This window comes from Chionomys nivalis, chromosome 17 (genome assembly GCF_950005125.1).
Source record: "Chionomys nivalis chromosome 17, mChiNiv1.1, whole genome shotgun sequence".
Lineage (NCBI taxonomy): Eukaryota > Metazoa > Chordata > Mammalia > Rodentia > Cricetidae > Chionomys > Chionomys nivalis.
Window position 1 is genome coordinate 34,756,802 of NC_080102.1, and position 19,992 is coordinate 34,776,793.

General features: G+C 47.8%; 1 protein-coding gene across 1 annotated transcript; it reads right to left on the reverse strand.

The window, feature by feature from the left end:
- Nucleotides 1-6,335: 6,335 nt before the first annotated feature.
- Nucleotides 6,336-14,016, reverse strand: LOC130888903 (apolipoprotein L2-like). The gene is made up of 4 exons (XM_057792274.1): nt 13,664-14,016; nt 10,688-10,814; nt 10,123-10,206; nt 6,336-8,019 (listed from the first exon to the last, which is right to left on the reverse strand). The coding sequence occupies exons 1-4, from the start codon at nt 13,674-13,676 to the stop codon at nt 7,128-7,130; spliced, it is 1,116 nt and encodes a 371-aa protein (XP_057648257.1). The 5' UTR covers nt 13,677-14,016; the 3' UTR covers nt 6,336-7,127.
- Between the last annotated feature and the right edge of the window lie 5,976 nt (nt 14,017-19,992).

Consider the following 19,992-nt stretch of genomic DNA (forward strand, 5'->3'; position numbering starts at 1 on the left):
GAAGGCCTTGAGGGACGCTCAGCTCTGCCGCAGAGATTTCTGGTCGCTCCGGGTCCTGTTTGCTCCAAAGCCTCCTTTTAAAAGAGTGCGGGAGCCCCCGTGTGGACATTTCGGGAATACTGTGAGCTTTCTAGCTCATTTCATTCCTGAGTGTGTTCCATGGTTGGTATTATTTCAGGAGGCTGCAGAACCCTTTGCAGATAGGACTAGCTGACATATGTGAGTCCCCAGGCGTGGATCTCTGAAGGTTATGCCTGCGCCTTCCTCCAGGCCTGCAGTTTCCCTGGGCTAATGTTCCATGCTTCTGGCGTCTCTAACTCCCTGGTGTCTCCATTTTTACTTTCACAGCTTCCCTTCTGTCCCAGTAAGGGCTGGTCGAAGGGAATTTACATTGCTACACATTCTCCGGCCCTCCAGGCCTTCCTTTGAAGCGTGGACATTTCGATGACCCTGTAACTTTTGTGTTCTCCGTGTGTTCAAATACAGTATCACACTGATGTAGGTATCTGAATCTCATTGAATCATGGCTGCACTGGTCTCTGAGAGCCTGGGCAATTTCACAGGGAAAATCCCTTGGGAGGCCCCAAAGAAGCAATTTGTGGTGCGGGGTGCAGGGCAGAAGGTGCGTCCATATGTCCATGCAGAGGTACGGGTCACCCTCCATCCTTAAAACAGAGTCGAGCTGCTGGTAAAATGAAATCTCTCAGAACAAGGCTGAAAATCAATTTTGTTTTGATTTTTTTTTTTTCGAGACAGGGTTTCTCTGTAGCTTTGGTGCCCGTCCCGGAACTAGCTCTTGTAGACCAGGCTGGCCTCAAACTCCCAGAGATCCGCCTGCCTCTGCCTCCCAAGTGCTGGGATTAAAGGCGTGTGCCACCACCGCCCGGCTTGTTTTGATTTTTTTGAGCCAGGGTTTCTCTATGTAGCTCTGGCTGTCTTGGAACTTGCTGTGTAGACCATACTGGCTTGAATTCAGAGATCCACCTGCTCCTGCCTTCCTAGTGTTGGAATTAAAAGTGTGTGCTACCACCATCTGGCAAAAAGATCACTGTTTTATACAATCTTCACATTCAGCCTCTCAGCTAGTTATGATTACAGGCTTGGACCACTAGGACAGGCTAGGGTATTTTTCGGGAGGTCATTATTCAGCCTGGTACAGATTGAATTAAAACAATTTCAGTAGGTGGGCTGGGAAATGGCTCAATGGTTAAGAGCACTTTGCTCTTCCAGAGGACCCAGCTTTGATTCTTAGCACTGACATGGCAGTTCACAATCACCCATAATTCCAGTTCTAGGGGATCCGATGCCCTCTTCTGGTCTCCAAGGCAAGTACATAGTGCAGATACAGGCACAACACCTATGCATATAAAACTAAAAAATGAAATTTTGTCATCAGGGATATCTGAGGGAATTTGTTGAATCCCAATTCCAAACAAAATCTAAGGAATCTTCAGGTGCGTAGCCTTTGGTAGAGGAAACTATACTACTCTAGGGACATCTGGTCCAGGCCCTTCTCTGTGCTGTTAGATGGGCAAAGACTGGAAACCAGGGCTCCTCCCCCCAATCAGAGAAAAATGCAGACCAAGAAGGACAGAGGCACCAACCCCGTGTGGATGTAATGTGTGGGTGGCATCCCAGGTTGATCAACAAGGCAAGGCCTTGGTTTTTGCTGTGATTCTCCTCAGCTGGCAATGTTTGCTCCAGCAACTGGCTGTGATTCCACCTTCTGAGAATGTGCCCTGCAACTCTCAGCTGAATGAAGGCCAGCTCCCTGTGACCCCAAAACCCAGGAAGACTCTGTATGAACTAGAAAGAGAAGGAGGGAGAAAATGAGATGGGGCAGGAACAAGGAAGAAAATGGGAAGAGGAAGAAGTCAGGGAAGAAGAATAGAAGGGGCAAGGGGAGGAGAAAATGAACCAAGACCTGAAGGCAACGAACAGTCGGCGTTAGGTTCTCAGAGTCTTCTCTCCACACTGTTCTTACCTGGACACAGGAGAGTCGGTCTATTTTGGCATGAAGAATAAATGGATAGGCAGGAACTTTGTAGAACAGGGTGAACAGATAGGCCCGAATCCCTCTAGGGAGGGAGAAGTTCCAAGGGACCTCTCCTTAGAGGTGGACAGTCGATGGCTGAAAGAATAGTAAGGCTGGTGTAGGATCAGGGATCAGGGATTGGTGCCAGCTCAACAGGCAGAGATTCCCAGACAGATGCACAACAGACAGGGAGTCTACTTGCTTTGTAAAACTCCAAATCTACCAAGCCAGGAACACACACAGGTCATCACATAGGATGGTCCCTGCCTGTCATTCATTCCTCAGACCCAAGTCATAGAACAGGCTTGAAGGAAGAGAGGCACGTGTGCAACCTTTGAATCTTCCTCATATCTATTCTCCCTGGGTCTGGGGCATCCCTCAGGTGAGCTGGTCAAGACGGTCGGATACTGACCAAATTTACATGACTCTTTGGGATCCATATTGACACAGGCCACCTCTGCTGTCTGCTGATCAGAGAAGAAACAGGATCTGACTTGTGTGCCCCTTGGCATCCCTTGCAATAGGGTCCATGAAACCCTCTTCTCTCATGGTCTTCTTTATTACAGCAATAGAAATCAAATTAAAACTAGAAAGATTTGTTACATCTCATCTTTAGTCAGTACATTATATAGGGAGGGAATTCAAAGGTAGCTTGGTCTTGTCCCTCTTGGCAGGAGGCTTACCTCATCTCCGAGATTCTACTTTTTCCTCACTAAGATTTAACTGTGAGGGATCGGAGACACCAAGGCCGTTTCTTTGTTTCTCCTGAGCTATTGTGTGACATCTAGATTTAAGATTAACTTCGAACCATTGAGTGCGGTTGTGTAGATCCTGTCCTACCGAATGAAGTTCAAACACGCTCGTTACAGACTGTGAAGTGCCCCATCAGGAGCTTCAGCTGGCCTAGCAGATCCGTGTTGGAGACCAGCTGCGGCAGGTATACCACTTACCAGGGTAGGAAAATGGGGATTAGAAAAGTTAGTAAAGAGAACAAAGACACGAGTGAAAATAATAAAACAGAGAGCAGGATAGTACTAGGAGGGAGTTCCAATGAATACTGAAATCACCGGGTTTAATTTTCCACACTTTTATACCCCAATACAACAGCGGGTGGGGGTGGGGAGAAGGCAAAAGACTGCTTTAACATGATATAAAGGACAACTAGAACAGTTACTTGCTTCAGTATTTAAGACATTAAGTCAGTCAAGTCAAGTCATTAATTTTTTTTTTTTTTTTAGACAGGGTTTCTCTGTGTAACAGCTATAGCTGTCCTGGAACTAGCTCTTGTAGACCAGGCTGCCTTTGAACTCACAGAGATCTGCCTGATTCCGTCTCCCAAATGCTGGGATTAAAGGTGTGTGCCACCACCGCCCGGCCAAGTTATTCTTGAGAAAAACATTCTGTTGTTTAGGCAGTGAACTCACACTAGACCAAGTATACTGAAGGCAGTCACTCCCTAGGTCAAGCCTTATTCAAAAGAAGGAGCAGAAGTATGTTAGAATTCTCTGACCTTAGGTCGGGGTGGAGTGGATCTACCTGTTTGGGTGTCTTAATGTCCAAACACCAAGTAACCACGCCCTAGGTTAGGGTGTGTAGCCACACTCGTCAACAACTTTGAGCAAGCTGAAACTCCCTGACCTTCCGACAAGGTGGAAATAGGCTCATATTTTTGGGCCTCCACAATCCAGGGGTCGGGGAGGAGAACTGCTATTTCAGAAAGACTGTCTAATGGAGGCCACTGGGATCTACGTCTCTACTGGAACGTCAAAGTCAAAAATCAGTACCAGTTAGTGCCATCATCATGGTTTACAGGGACAGGAGTAGGGACATCCATATGACACTGGTTCACAGGTGAGCCATCATCATCCAGCAGCCATGTGTCTTGGGAAACAAAGATGGGAGCTCTTGAATTCCTCGAGCTCCAACGCTGATGCAAAGTATTTTTGTTGATGACATAAAGTCATCCTCTGTCAGCCGGGCGGTGGTGGCGCACGCCTTTAATCCTAGCACTTGGGAGGCAGAGGCAGGTGGATCTCTGTGAGTTCGAGACCAGCCTGGTCTATAAGAGCTAGTTCCAGGACAGGCTCCAAAACCACAGAGAAACCCTGTCTCAAAAAAAACCAAAAAAAAAAAAAGTCATCCTCTGTCATAAGTAAAGATAACCAACTATGTTATCTTAAGACAAAAACAATAGGAAAGATACCTCAAACCAGAAAGAGGCCAGAGACCAGCCGTAGTAGAAACTAAGACATGGTGTCTAAGGCAGGAGGGGTAAGCATCATGCCAACCTGAGGCCACCATCACACTCTGCCCAGTATGGAGAGGAAGACCAACTCTACAAATCCATCCTGAAATGTCAGGGTTCTTAAAAAATCTTTCACATTTTTTCTCCTTGCGTAGCATCAAACCCATCATGGAGAAATAGCAGGGAAGAAGGCGAAGTGTGAATGGTCATCATGACTGTCCCCGTGGCTGAATTGCGAGACAATATGAAGATTAATAGAGCTTGCCTCTGGTTGTGTTGGAGTTTGCAGAGATTGCTTGGAGAAGGCTCTGGCTTGATTGGTTTAGCTTACTGAATGAATAAAATTCTAAATACTGTATTAGGAAGTGAAGTATACATAGAGATACAGTGGTTCACTTGGGAGCCTGACATTGGATGCTATGTCTTGGCTGTGTCTCCCTGTACATCTTTGCTGCTTGCTGGCTGCCATGTGGTAAACAGCTTTTCTTTGCCGTGCCTACCCAGTGAACTTGACCACAGAACACACTGCAATTTCGCTGGTGTTGATTGTTTGCTGCCATTTCTTTTTTTTGTTTTTTTTTTTTTGTTTTTTTTTTTTTTTTGTTTTTTTTTTTTTTCGAGACAGGGTTTCTCTGTGGTTTTTGGAGCCTGTCCTGGAACTAGCTCTTGTAGACCAGGCTGGTCTCGAACTCACAGAGATCCGCCTGCCTCTGCCTCCCGAGTGCTGGGATTAAAGGCGTGCGCCACCACCGCCCGGCTGCTGCCATTTCTTGTGTTTGCAGTAGTTCTTGGTTATTATTCGTAGAGCCATTGTGACAATCAAGGTTTTCTCTCATTACAAAGACACTCTGGTGCTCCTCTTTAGGGTCTTGTGCTTTCCCTACACCCAAGCACCCCCCGACTCTCCACAGTTTTCATCATTTTTCTTTTTAATTTATTTACTTTTGTTCTATGTGCACTGGTGTTCCGCCCACAGGCAAGCCCGTGAGAAAGTGTCAGACCTTGGAGTTACAGACAGCTGTTAGCTGCCATGTGGGCACAGGGACTTGAACACAGGCCCTTTGGAGAAAAAAAGTCAGTGCCCCCAACCACTGAGTCATCTTTCCAGTCCCGTATCCATCATTTTTATAACCAGGATCAGATTTTATACCCGTTACAGTTGGCTCTGTGTTGACTGAGCACGTGCCAGGGACAGCCATCTGCAATGCTGTGGGCATCATGAATCCTTCCCTTTTTGTGTCTGAGGAGGCACAGCTCATCATGAGGACCATCCTATCTTCCCACATACAAGACACCCCTGGTACCTGAACTGAACACAGACCCCTCCAGGGGCAGCAGCTGCAGGCACAGTCCTGTTATCTGTCACTTGTGTTCAGCAGGGACAACATGGTCACAGCTCCTCCTCTGCGCTGTCCTTCCTTCACCCTGTCCATCTCCCCTGTCCCTTTCTGTGGTCAGAAGGGGAGGCAACAAAAAGAAGGAAAATGGTTCTTTTTTTTTTGTTTTGTTTTGTTTGTTTTTCGAGACAGGGTTTCTCTGTGGCTTTGGAGCCTGTCCTGGAACTAGCTCTGTAGACCAGGCTGGTCTCGAACTCACAGAGAGCCGCCTGCCTCTCCCTCCTGAGTGCTGGGATTAAAGGCGTGCGCCACCATTGCCCGGCTAGGAAAATGGTTCTTATAAATCTGAAATATTCTTGTTAAATCACAATAAAGAAAACAGTCTGTAAAAGAGGAGGTGATAAGAATCAGAATGGCAATTATCAACTTTCTGTAGTCAACAATCTAGAAAACATGTGATATCATTTGCAGAAAAAATACAAAGCATGGCCGGGCGGTGGTGGCGCACGCCTTTAATCCCAGCACTCGGGAGGCAGAGGCAGGCGGATCTCTGTGAGTTCGAGACCAGCCTGGTCTACAAGAGCTAGTTCCAGGACAGGCTCCAAAACCACAGAGAAACCCAGTCTCGAAAAACCAAAAAAAAAAAAAAAAAAAAAAAAAAAAAAAAAAAAAAATACAAAGCATGACCAGGTCAGTGTTTATAAGTTTATTCTTCAGATATTATGGACCAAGAGGAGCCTTCATGTGCATCTCAGCAGATCTCATCCAATTACGGCAGCAGATTTGAAACTTCAGTAAGAATTAAGCCTTGTGGTTTCTTCAAGAGTCTGCTTGCAGAGAGTAGAACTCACCAGCCACATCCCGTCACCTCTCCTTCCTTGTAGTGTCCACGGCTGGCACATAAAACCAAGAACCTGTGATGACCCTGCAGATGGTGTTCCCAGCATCCCTTCCTCTCTACCCTCTGAGTATTTCATCAAAGGCACCCATCACTCCATGTGACCAAACCATAAAGAAAGAAATGGAATTCATATCCACAGTTTGATTGTAAGATTTGGAAATAATTGGAAAAACACAGAATGAGGCAGAGAACTAGGAAGGAGGAAAAGGTCTCTATGCAAGCAATCAGAAAGCAGTGGGAAAGTTGGCAGCTCAGGGACCTGTGAGGATGGTGAGCCTCTGTTAGGAGCAGTGTGGTGGGTGTGACTGAGGAGCAGCCATGCTGTGGCTTAGTCAGGCCTTGGATGTTCTTCCCAGCTTGGGAGCGTGGTCCTTATGTGGGATGCTAGAGGTTGTTAGATCTAAGAGGAAGGTGGAGTCTAGTGGAAGGTAACAAGCCTGTTCCATCTGTGTTCTGTGTTCTGGTTTCCTTTCTCTTGATGTGGCCTCTCCTCTAACAGGCACTACTACCATCTGGCATTGGTATAAAGAGGATACATTGAGGAGTCCATGGCTCTGTCCAGCACACCCCACCCCCAGTCCTCTCCTCTGAGCTGCACTGAAGAAGAGGTCACTGAGTCAGGCTGTCATGAACCTGGATGAGCTCCTGCAACTTCTGCTCCAATTCCTGAGCCTGCTGCCGCAGCTTTGCAGCAGACTCTGCCTTTGCCCCCTCCTGCAAATGATTTGATTCTTGTATGAGGCTGACCACATCTAGCACAAGGGTGAGACCTGCAGTGGCTGCACCCATGATCCGGGCTCCTTTGGTCATTGCCAGCGCAGTGCCTTCAAAGGCTTTCTTCACCTGTCTAGTGCTTTTGGCTGACACCTTCCCTGTGGTCATTAGACGCTTAGCACTATTTGTCAGGCGAGGGCTGGCTTTGGTCAGCTTGATGGCATCAATGTTCTTCTTCATGACTTCCAGGTTCCGGAAGGAATTCTTAGATGCAGAAATAAGCCTGAGGGTGTTCTTCTCCAAAACTTCTTTAATGACCTTCTCAGTGTTGTTGCTTTTAATGTCATTGTCAGTGACGTTGCTCCTTGGCAGAAGCTGGCTGGCTTCAGCTTCTACCGACGCCGTGCTTACGGCTTCCACAATGGTTGTGGAAACACTCGTCACAGCTGCTGCTGCCCCAAGCCCCAAGCCTGTGGCTGAAAGTCCCAGACTGAATCCTGCTGTCACAGGTGCCAGAGCGAGACCAAGGATCGTCATGACTCCAGACACAGCACCAGTGGAGCTGGCCACCACTTGTGTGATGGTGCAGTCCTTGTGCACCTTGTCAATCTTGTCTGCAAGGGCGTGGAGCTTCCTGATGCGCTCCTCGAGCTCCAATTTCACCCGAGGATAAACTTTCAAAAAGCTTTCCTTCTCCTGCAGGGCATTTTGGAGGTCATCTTCATCATCTACATCACTATCCACTGTGGTCTCACTGTGAGCATCACGTAAGTCATCTTCCTCGTCCCTGTAACAGGAGAGGCCAACTGAGTGAGGAAGAGAGTTTGGAAAGATCTGTCCTGTGGCAATCAGAGCATCTGCTGGGACTGAATTGGAGGAGAGTGCTCCAGCTGTACAGGGCCTTTCTTTCATTGAGAAGCAGGTTTGAGCTATAGATGGTGACTTTAATTGTTAAAGACGCAATTAGTTAAAAACCATGTTAATATGTTTTTTTAATTTTTATTTTATTTGTTTAAGTGTTTTGCCTGCAGATGTGTGTGTAACATGTGCAGGCCTGGTTTTATGGAGGGCAGAAGAAGGAATTAGATCTCTAGACCCAGAGTTACAGGCCGTTGTGAGCCATCATGAGGATGCTGGGAACTGGACTTCAGCCACCTGGCAGAGCACAAAGTGTTAACTCCTGAGTCGTCTCTAGTCATTTATCACACCTTTTTATTGCTAGACATTTAATAAAGATGGCTTCCCCTCAAGGCCAATGTTATCACTACCAACATACTTCTCTGTAGGAACTCTAAAACACAGAGAAGTGAGGTTAGAGAAAAAATAACCCTTTATTTTAGGGAAGTTAGTTTTCACTGAAGAGAACACTCCCCCACCCCAAAAAAACTCCCCCTGGTGTCAGCTACTGGGAACTGACCTGTCTACCCTACAGTGACCTGCTGGAGAGGAATGTCCACATTTGTTCGGGGACTTGTGATTCGAGAGTCTTCAAATTGCACACCCCTGAGAGAGAAACCCTGCACAGGTATTCTTTGAAGCTGATGTCTGTTTGTCCTGCAGCTGTGACCCTTCCCCTCAAAACCCAGCACACAAAGTTCCCTTCCAGTTGTGAGCAGAAGAACCATGAGTGAATCCCCATTTCCATGTGGGTCCCATCCCCAAGGCACCTCACTGTGCCTCTGCAAGTGTTTCCACGGCAGGCAGAACTGAGAAAACCAAACATGTAGGTTCCCTAGCTCTCGCTAGAATTCCCAGGCTGAGAAGGGTGATGTGTGGTGGGATTTTGCTGTCATTTCTGACCTCCAGGAGATCTAGACACTAAAGGCATGAACTCCAGGAGGGAGGGAGACCCCAGAACATTCATGGGGACTGTGTATGTGATCAAGGCCCAAGAAACTTCTGGACACTGAGACTTAGGTGGACAAAGAATTTTTTTTTCTTGAGAAAACTTCAAGCTTATCTAAACTGTCTCCCCAGTATAGATAGACCTTGGGATTCCATGTCTTTCCTGTTCATGCTGGGCCTGACCTGCCCACGCTTAGCAAGAGTCCCAAGTCAGGTTGTGAGAACACTCTACCTTTGATTCTCAATATTTAGTCAGGTTCCCTATCGCGGTACAAACACATGGACCTGAGCTCAGTCTTGTAGAGTCCACACAGAAAAACTTGGTGTTGGACCTGGCCTTCAATCCCTGTTTGGGGATGTAAAGTCACGAGGATCCCTGGTGCTCTCTGGTCAGCCAGTGTAGTCAAATTGATGACTTTTGGGTACATAAAGGTAATTGTTTTTAAAGGGGCTGGGGAGATGGCTGCTTCCTTCAGATTGTGTATTTCAGCCGGGTGATGGTGGCGCACACCTTTAATCCCAGCACTCGGGAGGCAGAGGCAGGCGGATCTCTGTGAGTTCGAGACCAGCCTGGTCTACAGAGCTAGTTCCAGGACAGGCTCCAAAACCACAGAGAAACCCTGTCTCGAAAATAACAACAACAACAAAAAAGCAAAACAAAAAAAAAAAAGATTGTGTATTTCACCCACATTTGGTGGCTCACAGCTGAAGGGGTCTGATGTCCCTTTTGACCTTCATGGATAACATTGTGGTTTAGGGACCTCACTCATACTCTTGCTTAATTTTAGAACCTTGGTTTCTTAAAGGTTCTATATCCAAAAACAGTCACCTGTGTTTAGGGCTTTTCCAAATGAGTTTAGGGACACAACTCAGTCCTTACCGCTAGTGACACCATTAAAATACCTCCTGTAGCAGGTGCTCAGAAACACATTCAAACAGCTTCTCCCTGATGCCAGTCAAGCTCTTATGCATAGTCCCCTTACCCTAGTCTCTCTCTTTTTCCAAACCTGAGAGAAAAAGCTTCATTGACTCTGTTGCTACATACCTCTCCATCTTGTCCTCTTCATCTTGTACATCAGGATCCGGAACGATCTCAGCAAGAGCTTCACGCAAGACAACTTCCTCTTCCCTGTATCAGGAGAGATTGACTGAGTGAGGGAGAGAGCTTGTAAGATAAGCTCACTCAAGTGCAGGAAGTATACACACACACACACACACACACACACACCACATAAACTAAAACCAAAACTTTTTTCAAAAGCCAACTCTCAGTGAACTGCTGGGCACATACTGCGTGCTGGCCATATGCTGAGCCCCCCACATGCATCCTCTTATGAAATTCAATGGTCTCCAAATGAAGCAGAAGGAAAGAAACTAAGTTCTTATGGACACAGGAGTAGCAGTGGTAGAAACAATCCTGTCCCCTGTGACTGTCATCTCCCCTCAACCAGAGGCCGTCTCCTGCTAGTGATTAGTACTGAGGAAATATTTACTGAGAAGGGACACCCTGAACACTAATTACTTGGTCTACCTGCATAGAGAATTCCTGCCCAGAAAAAGCCAGTGACACAAGGCTCTGGTGGCTTTGCTAGCATCCCCAGGGAGGTAACCTGGACAAACCAGCTTCTTCCACAAGCTGTTTCCAGGCTTCCTCTTCACTCAGCACGAACTGCAGGACCTCTGTGTCCATCGTGTCCAGGAGATACCCAACCATAGACTCAACGAACTCATTTCTCTCTAGATTGGTTGGAAAAAGAATATGGTTAGAGGACCATGCTTGAGAGCTTGAACGACATCAGGAAGACGCTGGTTAAATGTTTCTGAGCATCTCTTTCTTGAGGTATACTTTGGTGTCACTAGGGGTAGAGGCTGAGTTGTGAGCTTTAACTCATTTGTAAAAGCCCCAACCCAGGCGACTGTATTTGGACATCTAGCCATTAAGGAAACAAAGCAATGGAAATAAGTGAGGCCATGAGTGAGGTCCCCAAACCACAGTGTCAGTGCCTCATAGCAAGAGGAAGACACTCCCTCCCTCCCTGCATTTCCCACCTTCTCTATCTTAAACCCGCTCCCTTTTCTCCCTTCCCTTGCCTCTCTTCCTCTCTCCAGGCACATATAGGGCCCATGAGCTGGTACAGGTACAGGCTCCCTCTCCACCAGGAAGAGATGTTCACTATGGCCCAACCTCCCACACTTTGATTGAGGATCTTGGATTTTTGGGCAGTGAGAGAGGAGGTCTTTTCTTTTAAAGCCACCTAACCAGTGTCACGTTGTGAAGGCAACCTGAGAAGACCAATGTACCAGAGCCGTGCCATGGTGCTTTGCAAAGATAGGTATTGTCTTCAGGCCAGAACAAGCAGGAAGTGAGTCCCTCATCCCCAGGAGGAGGGAAATTCTAATGATGGCTTCCACTTAACTGTGTGCCTGTGTCACAGTCCTTGAATGTAAGTTTTTTCCTTGATTTTTATTTTATGGGAATATTTGCCTGCTTGTATGCATGTCTATGCACCATGTGTGTGTCTGGGGCCCAAGGAGGGCCTTGAATCCCCTGGAGTGGCAGTTACAGCCTGCTGTGAACCTGATGTGGGCGTTGGGAACTGAATCCATGTCTTCTGCAAGAGCAGCAAGTACTCTTAACTACTGAGCCACTCTCCAGCTTGAAACATGACTTTTGACACTGGAATAGTTAATCATTAATCCTGAGTTTCACCCCAGTGGATGAATAAACATCTATGAGATCACCCACCCTTCTCTATGCGGCCTGTGAGGAGCATCCAGATGTAAGTAGAGCAGGGATGCTGGGAGCGAATGAGTGTTTCAAAGACTGAGCTGAGGCATCATGGGAAGTGGGGCCTGGTTGGAATCAGGAGGGACCTGGGATGTGTCTTTGGGGCAGATGGGTGTCTTGTCTTGTTCCTTTCTTGTTTCTGCTTTGTCTGCTTTTTGTGTGCCATCATGTGAGCTGCCCACCCTGTTTCCCTGCCAGGATGGATCGAATCATACAATATTGTAAGCAAAATAAGTCTATTCTCATTGGTCAAAATATAATTAAAGTGAGTAACAGTAGTTTTTTCTTTTTAAAAGTATGCACTGGTGTTTGGCCTGCATGTGTGTCTATGTGAGGGTGTCAGATCCCCTGGGACTGGAATTACAGATACTTGTGAGCTATCATGCGGGTGCTGGGAATTGAACCTGGATTCTCTGGAAGAGCAGCCAGTTTCCTTGACCGTTGGGCCATCTCTCCAGCTTTGAGTAACACTAGTTTTAAAAACTAGCTTTTAGGGCTGGAGATATGGCTCAGCAGTTAAGAGCACTGATTGCTCTTCCAGAGGACCTGGGTTCAATTCCCAGCACCCACATGGCACCTCACAACTGTCTGAAAATCCAGTTCCAGGGGGATCTGACACCTTCACACCAATGCACATGAAATAAAGTTAAATAAATCATTAAAAAAAAACTAGCTTTTAGTGAACGAATGAATGAATAAATGGTCTACTGAGCCAATAGAAGAATTTTAAAAGAAAATGGAGGTGGCATAGTGGTGCATGATTTTAATCCCAGTCCTTGGGAGGCTAGGGCAGCTGGGTCTCTGGGATTTGAGGCCAGGAGAAGCCAGGGAACACAGAGATTGGGGGACTGGTGTGGATCATGTTGGTGTGGGGTGTAGGGTGTTTCCTGGGTGTAGGGTGTTTCCTGGGTGTAGGGTGGTTCCTGGGTGTAGTGTGTTTCCTGGGTGCAGGGTGGTTCCTGGGTGTAGGGTGGTTCCTAGTTAGGAGCCATTTGTGGGTGGAGTTTTTCTTTCACTTTCTTTCAGGGTTTCAGCTTCAAGTTCAGACTTTTCTTTGGAATGAGAAAGGACACCACCAGGCCCCACCTTAGGTAGGCACTTGGTAAAGGAGCTCTTGTCCTGCAGTGCAGGGCAGGTGCCCTAATACAGCCTGCAAGGGGAATTGGATTCCTTGGCATTACTGGGGTCCAGGAAGAGGAGGCTACCAGCAGGGAGGGTCTGCTGCGCAGCATGCACCAGCCTGCCTGTATTTTGTTCTGATTCCCAGAACGACATGGGGACACTGGACCCTGAAGGACAGGTAATTTGAGGTGAGAGTTTCCAGGTGACAGAGATGGACTGGGCAAGGCCTCACTGAGGTGCAGTTACTTCCTGCTCAGGCATTAGGAAAGGTGGGTGCCTGAGTTGGATAGGGTGGGCCCCCTCCTCAGGGACAGGGCCCCAGTGTCAGCTGAGAGCGAGTCTCCATGAGGGGCTGGAACTGCCTCCCATCTGAACCTTATTGTCTCCTGTTCCCTCCATTCTTGTTTCCCTCCCTCCTTCCACTCCTTCCCCTTTCTCTCCCTCAACCCTCTCTCCCTGCCACCCATCCTGGCATCCATTTTTCAGGCTGGTTATTGAGAAGGTGACTTCTGGAATGCACCCCAAGACAAGGCCAGGAAGGGGGGCTACTCTGACCCAGGACTGGGGGACTCTCTGCTCCCCCTTGTGGTTCTCCTCCTGCATCTTTGACTCCTCAGCAGGCCTCAGCAGGGAGGCCCTGGCAGTCCTAGGCCATGAGCAGCAGTAGAGAACAGACCTGTGGAGCCCATGACAGCTGTGGGTCTTGGTGTCACTCACGGGATCCTGACAGCGTTCCTTACAGCTCACCGGGTGTCCAGTCTACAGGAGGAAATAACAACCTGTGGGACAGAATGGGGACAGCTGCTGTGACCAGGGATCTGCTGACCCACAGGTCTCTCCATGGTGACTGCCAAGGGCAGAAAGAACTGAACCCAAAGCTTGTCTGCTCCTCTGGACTCTGTGACTGCTATTTAAGGAAGCCTGTCCTCTGGCTCCAGCCCTGCTGTCCTCTGTCCTGGCAAGGAGGAAGACTACTGGCATGCTGGGGAGAGTGGAGAAGGTGGCAGCTGAGGACACAGCTGTGGAGAAACAAAGACCCTGAACATGGAATGAGAGATGGAGAGGAATGTTCTGGTAGCCACCTGGGTGTGGGCACCGTGTTTCTATCGATGGTCACTTCTTTCTTCCTTTTTTTCCTTCTTCACTCCCCCCTCCTTGCTTCTCTCCCTCCTTCTCTCCCTCCTCCCTCTTTTTTTTCTTCTTCCTTCTCTTCTTCCTCCTCCTCTTCTTTTTTGTTTTTTGAGACAGAGTTTCTCTGTATTAATAGTCCTGGTTGTCCTAGAACTTGCTTTGTAGTCCAGGCTGGCCTCAAATTCACAGAGATCCACCTGTCTCTGCCTCCCAAGTGCTGGGATTAAAGGAGTGTGCCACCACCATTCTGCTCAATGGTAATTTCTTCTTCTTCTTCTTTCTCTTCTTCTTCTTCTTCTTCTTCTTCTTCTTCTTCTTCTTCTTCTTCTTCTTCTTCTTCTTCTTCTTCCTCCTCCTCCTCCTCCTCCTCCTTCCTCCTCCTCCTCCTTCTTCTTCTTTCTTCTCCTCCTTCTCCTTCTCTCTTTCTCTTGAAATTGTTTTTTGACACAGGGATTCTCCATGTAGCACTGACTGTCCTAGAACTCACTCTGTAGACCAGGCTGGCCTCAAACTCACAGAGATCCACGTACTTCTGCTTCCTGAGTGCTAGAATTAAAGACATGCACCACCACTGCCTGGCTGTAATTTCTTATACTGACTGACTTAGTCCCTGCTCTATTGCTGTGAGGAGACACCATGGCCAAGGAAACTCTTATAAAATAAAACATTTGGCTTGTCTACAGTTGCAGAGGTTTAGTCCATTTATCTTCATGTTGGGAGCATGGTGGCATGCAGGCAGACCTGGTGCTTTTATAGGTGAGAATTCTACAAACAGATCCACAGACAGCAGGAAGTGAGAGACCCTGGGTCTGTCTTGAGCTATTGAAACCTCAAAGCCCACCCTCAGTGACACCCTTCCTTCAACAAGGCCACACCTACTCCAACACCACCACACTTTCCAATCCCTCTCAAGTAGCCCCACACCCTAGACACCAGGCATCAATATATGTGCCCATGGGGGCCGTTCCTATGCCAAACCAGGATGCTTACTGTTCATGATTCTCTGGCTCCTGACACATACATAATGAAGTCTTTACACACACCTTATTAGGTTGAGATCTTCTGAATCCACGTCAAGGAGGTGGTACAGGCACGTATTTAGCTAATATGAGTGTGTTTTCAGTGTTGATAAAGGACTTGAACCCAGAACATGAAAATCCACACCTCACTCTTAGATGACTAAGCTCCACTGTCTTAAAGACACAACTGCATTCCCCCCTCTTTATATTAATGTGTGCATCATAGTCTGTGTGTGTTATAAAATGGTTCTTTTGTTTCCACAGCACTGCCTGTGCCAAGTGCCAGGCCCACATATTAGTAAATGCACTGGGATCCTCTGATTCCAAGGGACCACAATCTCCTTGCTTCTGCAATATCTTTGTCCTATCAGGACCTGGAGTCCTGCCTGTTCCCAGCCCTGCTGTGTGTGTCTTTGACACCTACTCTTCTCCCTGACTCCTGGACTTTGTGGTAATCCTAATCATTATGTAAATAGTGATACAAAGAATGTTCTCATTGCCTGTTAGAGCCTACATGTGAGATTATTTCCTTTTGACATTTGTAGGAGTAGAAGGACTGGGTTAAGGGCGTTAACACAGGCAGTGTGTGAGGAGGCACATTCCTTCATCCTGACCAGTCCTCAGGAGTCTTTGGGGATGGGGACGACTTCATAAAGAGAGAAACACACACTGCACTGGGATTGCCTGGAAGTTGAGGAAGGAAAGAAACGCGGTTAGCAGTGTGGGTCTGAGGCGTCAGCTCCTCCTGGGACCTGATCAAAATGAGAGTGAATGACCCGTTGGTGTGGGAAGAGCTGAAGATACTGGTGGCTCGCTCTCAGGACTGCACTCTGCCCTCTCTGCCCTTGTAACTGACAGATAAGTGTTCTGCCCAAACCCTCCAAGTGTGTACGTAGCCCAGGCTGTCCTCAAACTCACTGTGTAGCCCAGGAGAACCTTGAACTCCTAATCTTAGACCTACCTCATGCAAGTGTTAGAATCCCAGGTTTGTGTCCCTCCCCCCATTCAAGCCTTCTCATATTCGCACCAATTTATAATGAAATAGAAAGAATATTTCAAAAGACCTAAGAGCCAGTCTTAGACATAGCAGGTGTTCTCAAGTCCCCTCCCCAAAGTGAAACCCAGATTCAGCTCCTCAGGGCCAGCATTCTTCCTGTTCAGTAATGCTGAAAGGGACTTGGGACTTAAGGTGACGGAGATGGAGTCATCTCATCATTCAAAGGTTTAAAAATATCAAGTTAATACAGAGATGCATCTTAAAGCTAACTTACTGGCCAATTTAAATATCTGGAAGATGCCCACTGTACCAGCTCTGGGTACACATCCCCACTGTAGCTGTTGGCTGTGGAAGATGGTAGAGGACAGATAACAACAACCATCCAGGACAGTAATACGCTCAGGTGGGGCCATAGCCACCCACATGTGCAGCAGGCAAACATCAGAGCAAGTCCATGGAAACCTGTGCTGGGGTGCGAGGTGCAGGTCAGAGTAGCTTGCTTAAGGCCAAATGGGGGTAAGGAGAAGTGACCATCTGTACTAGTCAGGTTCTCTAGAGTAGCAGAACTCACAGAATCCATCTCTCTACATAGAAAGGGGTTTATTAGAATGACTCACGGGCTGTGGCTCAGCTAGTCCAACAGTGGCTGCCTACGAATGGAAGGCTGGAGACTCCAGACGCTGTTCAGTCCACAAGGCTGGATGGCTCAGCTCGACTTCAGTATATGTGGGAACCCTGAAGAAAGAGGCTGTAATGCGGTGAAGGGATCGATTTGTTAGTGATGCAAAAACAAGGAGGCAAAGATCACCAACTTCCTTCTTCCATGACCTTATATAGATTTCCAGCAGAAGGCGTGGTCTAGATTAGAGTCAGGGCTTCTCTCGTCAGAAGATCTGTATTAAAGAAGAGTCTTCCCACCATAAGATCCAGCTCACTGGTGCATCTTCTCACTTCAAATTAAGCAAAATTCCCTCACAGGTGGCCCCATATTTGGGTTTTAATTGAATTCCAGATGTAGTCAAGTTGACAACCAAAACTAGCCACACACCACTCAACCAGAGTCCACCAACCCCAGGAGGTGCTCTGCCATCCAGACTCAGAAATTCAGTGTTAGGAAAGAAACCTTTTGAAAGCCCATGAGACAAATGCTGAAACTCAGCTTCGTGGAGCTAAGACTGACCAGGAAGTTTGTGTGTGCCTGTGTTTATGTGCACTGTGTGGGATGTTGTTTAAATTAGTTCAAGTGAAAACAGTTTACATTTTCACCATCTATACCCTGATTCTGATTTATTGGGATGCAGGATTTGGGGCCTGGTTTCTTCCCTCTGAGCATCTCCGGGATCAGAGACAAGCTCCTTCTTCCTGGTACCCACTTTCCCATGCCTCTGTGGCATGTGTGCCAGACACCCGGCTACCAAGGAGAGCAGTGCCTGCTAGGAATGAGAGAGCAGACAATCCTAACTCTGTTTATCTGATTAAAAAGAGAGATTCTGAGAGGGAAAGTACTGTGCACAATGTCACACAACTGATTCTGACTTTGTGGTTTGTTTGTTTTTTTTTTTTAATAATTCCAAGGTTTCTAGAATGCTCTTTGTTTGTATAAACACACAGCTTGCCCCTCCCTTGACTCTGCCCTTTGATCTCTCAAACACACAGCCTATGGCACTGTTTACAGGATTGTGCACCTTGCCCTCCCTGTCCCTAGGCTGGCACTCTGTCCCACCCAACACACAGAACAACCCTGGCCTTCTCTCTGCTGCCCCACAGACTAAAGAGAGGCTGGCTAAGCTCAGGAGGTGCAGGCTGGACATCCACTAACTTCCTTCCTTCTAGAATCCAGAACAGGACACTCTTTTCTGGGCCTCAGGTTCCACCATGGATCCTGGCACAGACACACATACTGAGAGATTCACGGTGCAGTCTCTGGGCTCCTTGTATCTCACACGTCCACATTTGCCACCATCCGTTCCTGTGGCAACACCTTAGGGAACTCCAGGGTGGTCAGGACACAAGGATGGAAGAACTCTGGATTCTCTGCTCTCTCCATTCACATCCTCAATTCCTCCATTTCCCAGAGGCCACCCAAACCAGCCCACCTTCCCTCTGAGGTGCTATAGTCATAAGTCAGGTGGTCTGGAGAATCTGGGCTGCCGGGAAGGAATGAGCAGCCTTAGACAACACATCTAAGGATGTCTGACAGTCTCTTGTGCAGACTTCTGAGGGAGTGGAAAAAGCACCCAGATTGTAACATCGATGCAGTTCAGCCACAGGCTGATGAACCTGTGACCCTGCCCATTGCCTAAATCACATTTATAAAATGGGACAATAGTCCTCTGTATAGTGGTTGTGGGGATGGGCCGATACTTCCCGACTTATGGAAGAATCTTCTCCCGACTAAGTTTGATGGGACACAGTGGTCCTTAGCAGTGTGTCCAGTCCCCAGTCCCAACCAGAGGCAAGCTCTGGACCGATGTTGCCAGCCTGAGAAGGGCAAGTGGGGTCACACATTCTGAGCAGCTGATGATCCAGAGGACGCCTCAGACAAGCCACTCTCTTGGTGCCACCGTCTGTCTTGCCATCTCTAATACCCACTCAGAGGAGCGACCTCAGGCCCTTCTCATCTCACAGTGCTTGATGAGTTTTTGTGGTCTCAGCCACCAGTGACTGTGGGACCCTCAATGGATCACTTGCCATCTTTTCTGGGCTCTGTCCCTCTTTCTTGTACAAACTCCTCCCCATCTCTCACCTGGCTTCATGGGGCACAGACCCTGGCTCCAAGCTCAGGAGCAAATGTGGATGGTACAAATGGAAGTGTCCAGAAGGAATCCCAACCGAGGCTTCTAAGATCCTAATTGGCTCATGAGAACGTCAATAGCAGTGGGGAGATGGAATGTTACAGATCATGACCTAATAATACTTTGTCTCTGACTGTTCTTATCCATTTATTGCCACCGCTGTGTTGGATTTAACACTCTCTGACTAAGATAAAAAGCACTTGGATGTATTAACACAGCAGACCACTAGCTTTCTCCAGCCCACAAACTAAGACCTTCCACAGATGACATCCGGGGTCTGTAGCCCTCTCCAATGTCTCCCCAATTATCTTGGAAATGTATTCATTTATGGCTTTCTTTGTCTGCTACTATAAAAGCTTCATGAAATGGTTGCCATGTCAGAAGATGGTCTTTGGGGTCATCTAAATCTGTCTTCCTGAGCCATGGTCACTCCTATTTGGTTCCACAATCAATTATGTCTTTTCCCGTTTGAGATGAGAGTTGTATTTTTTGTTGACTACAGCAGTGAGCAGCTGCTGCCTCTCAACCCAGAGCTCAGGCCTGGGACTTCATGTCAATTCCTGTGCTGCTTTGTCCTGGCATCAGTTCCCTTACTGCCCCAATTGGAGGAGAGGGATCACCCACACTGTTCACCTTGGCTGCACCATCTCCACGAAACACACACACACACACACACACACGCACGAACGCACGCATGCACACACACACAGAAGGCAGAGGTGGGAGGAGAGGCGTGTCCCCACACGTGGAGCCGCCTGTGGGAGATTTCCTTGGTGTCCCTGAGCTTCTGGAAGGAGGGAACAGCACTTGCACCTGGTGTCCTTGCTAATGACGAGTTCAGGAACCTTTGTGCTTAACCCCTGCCTGGCTCACCAGCTGTTAGAGGAAACATGGAGAGATAGGATACCTCCTGAATCTTCCAGGTTCTCATGCCCCAGGACAAATACACACAGTGAGGTCGTGACAGCAGGAGCAGTTTATTTAGGGCACGAAGACATGCCTGAGGGCAGGAATGGACTGGGGAGCTGGGGAAGGCACAGTCTCTAAAGCACAGGACTGGGGG

What these genes read in the sequence shown, in the direction of transcription:
- LOC130888903 (XM_057792274.1), bottom strand. An exon ending in GAAGAAGCTGGTTTGTCCAG is followed by an intron (nt 10,207 to 10,687) that starts GTTACCTCCCTG and finishes CTCCTGATACAG; the next exon opens with GGAAGAGGAAGTTGTCTTGC. An exon ending in GAAGAGGACAAGATGGAGAG is followed by an intron (nt 8,020 to 10,122) that starts GTATGTAGCAAC and finishes CTCCTGTTACAG; the next exon opens with GGACGAGGAAGATGACTTAC.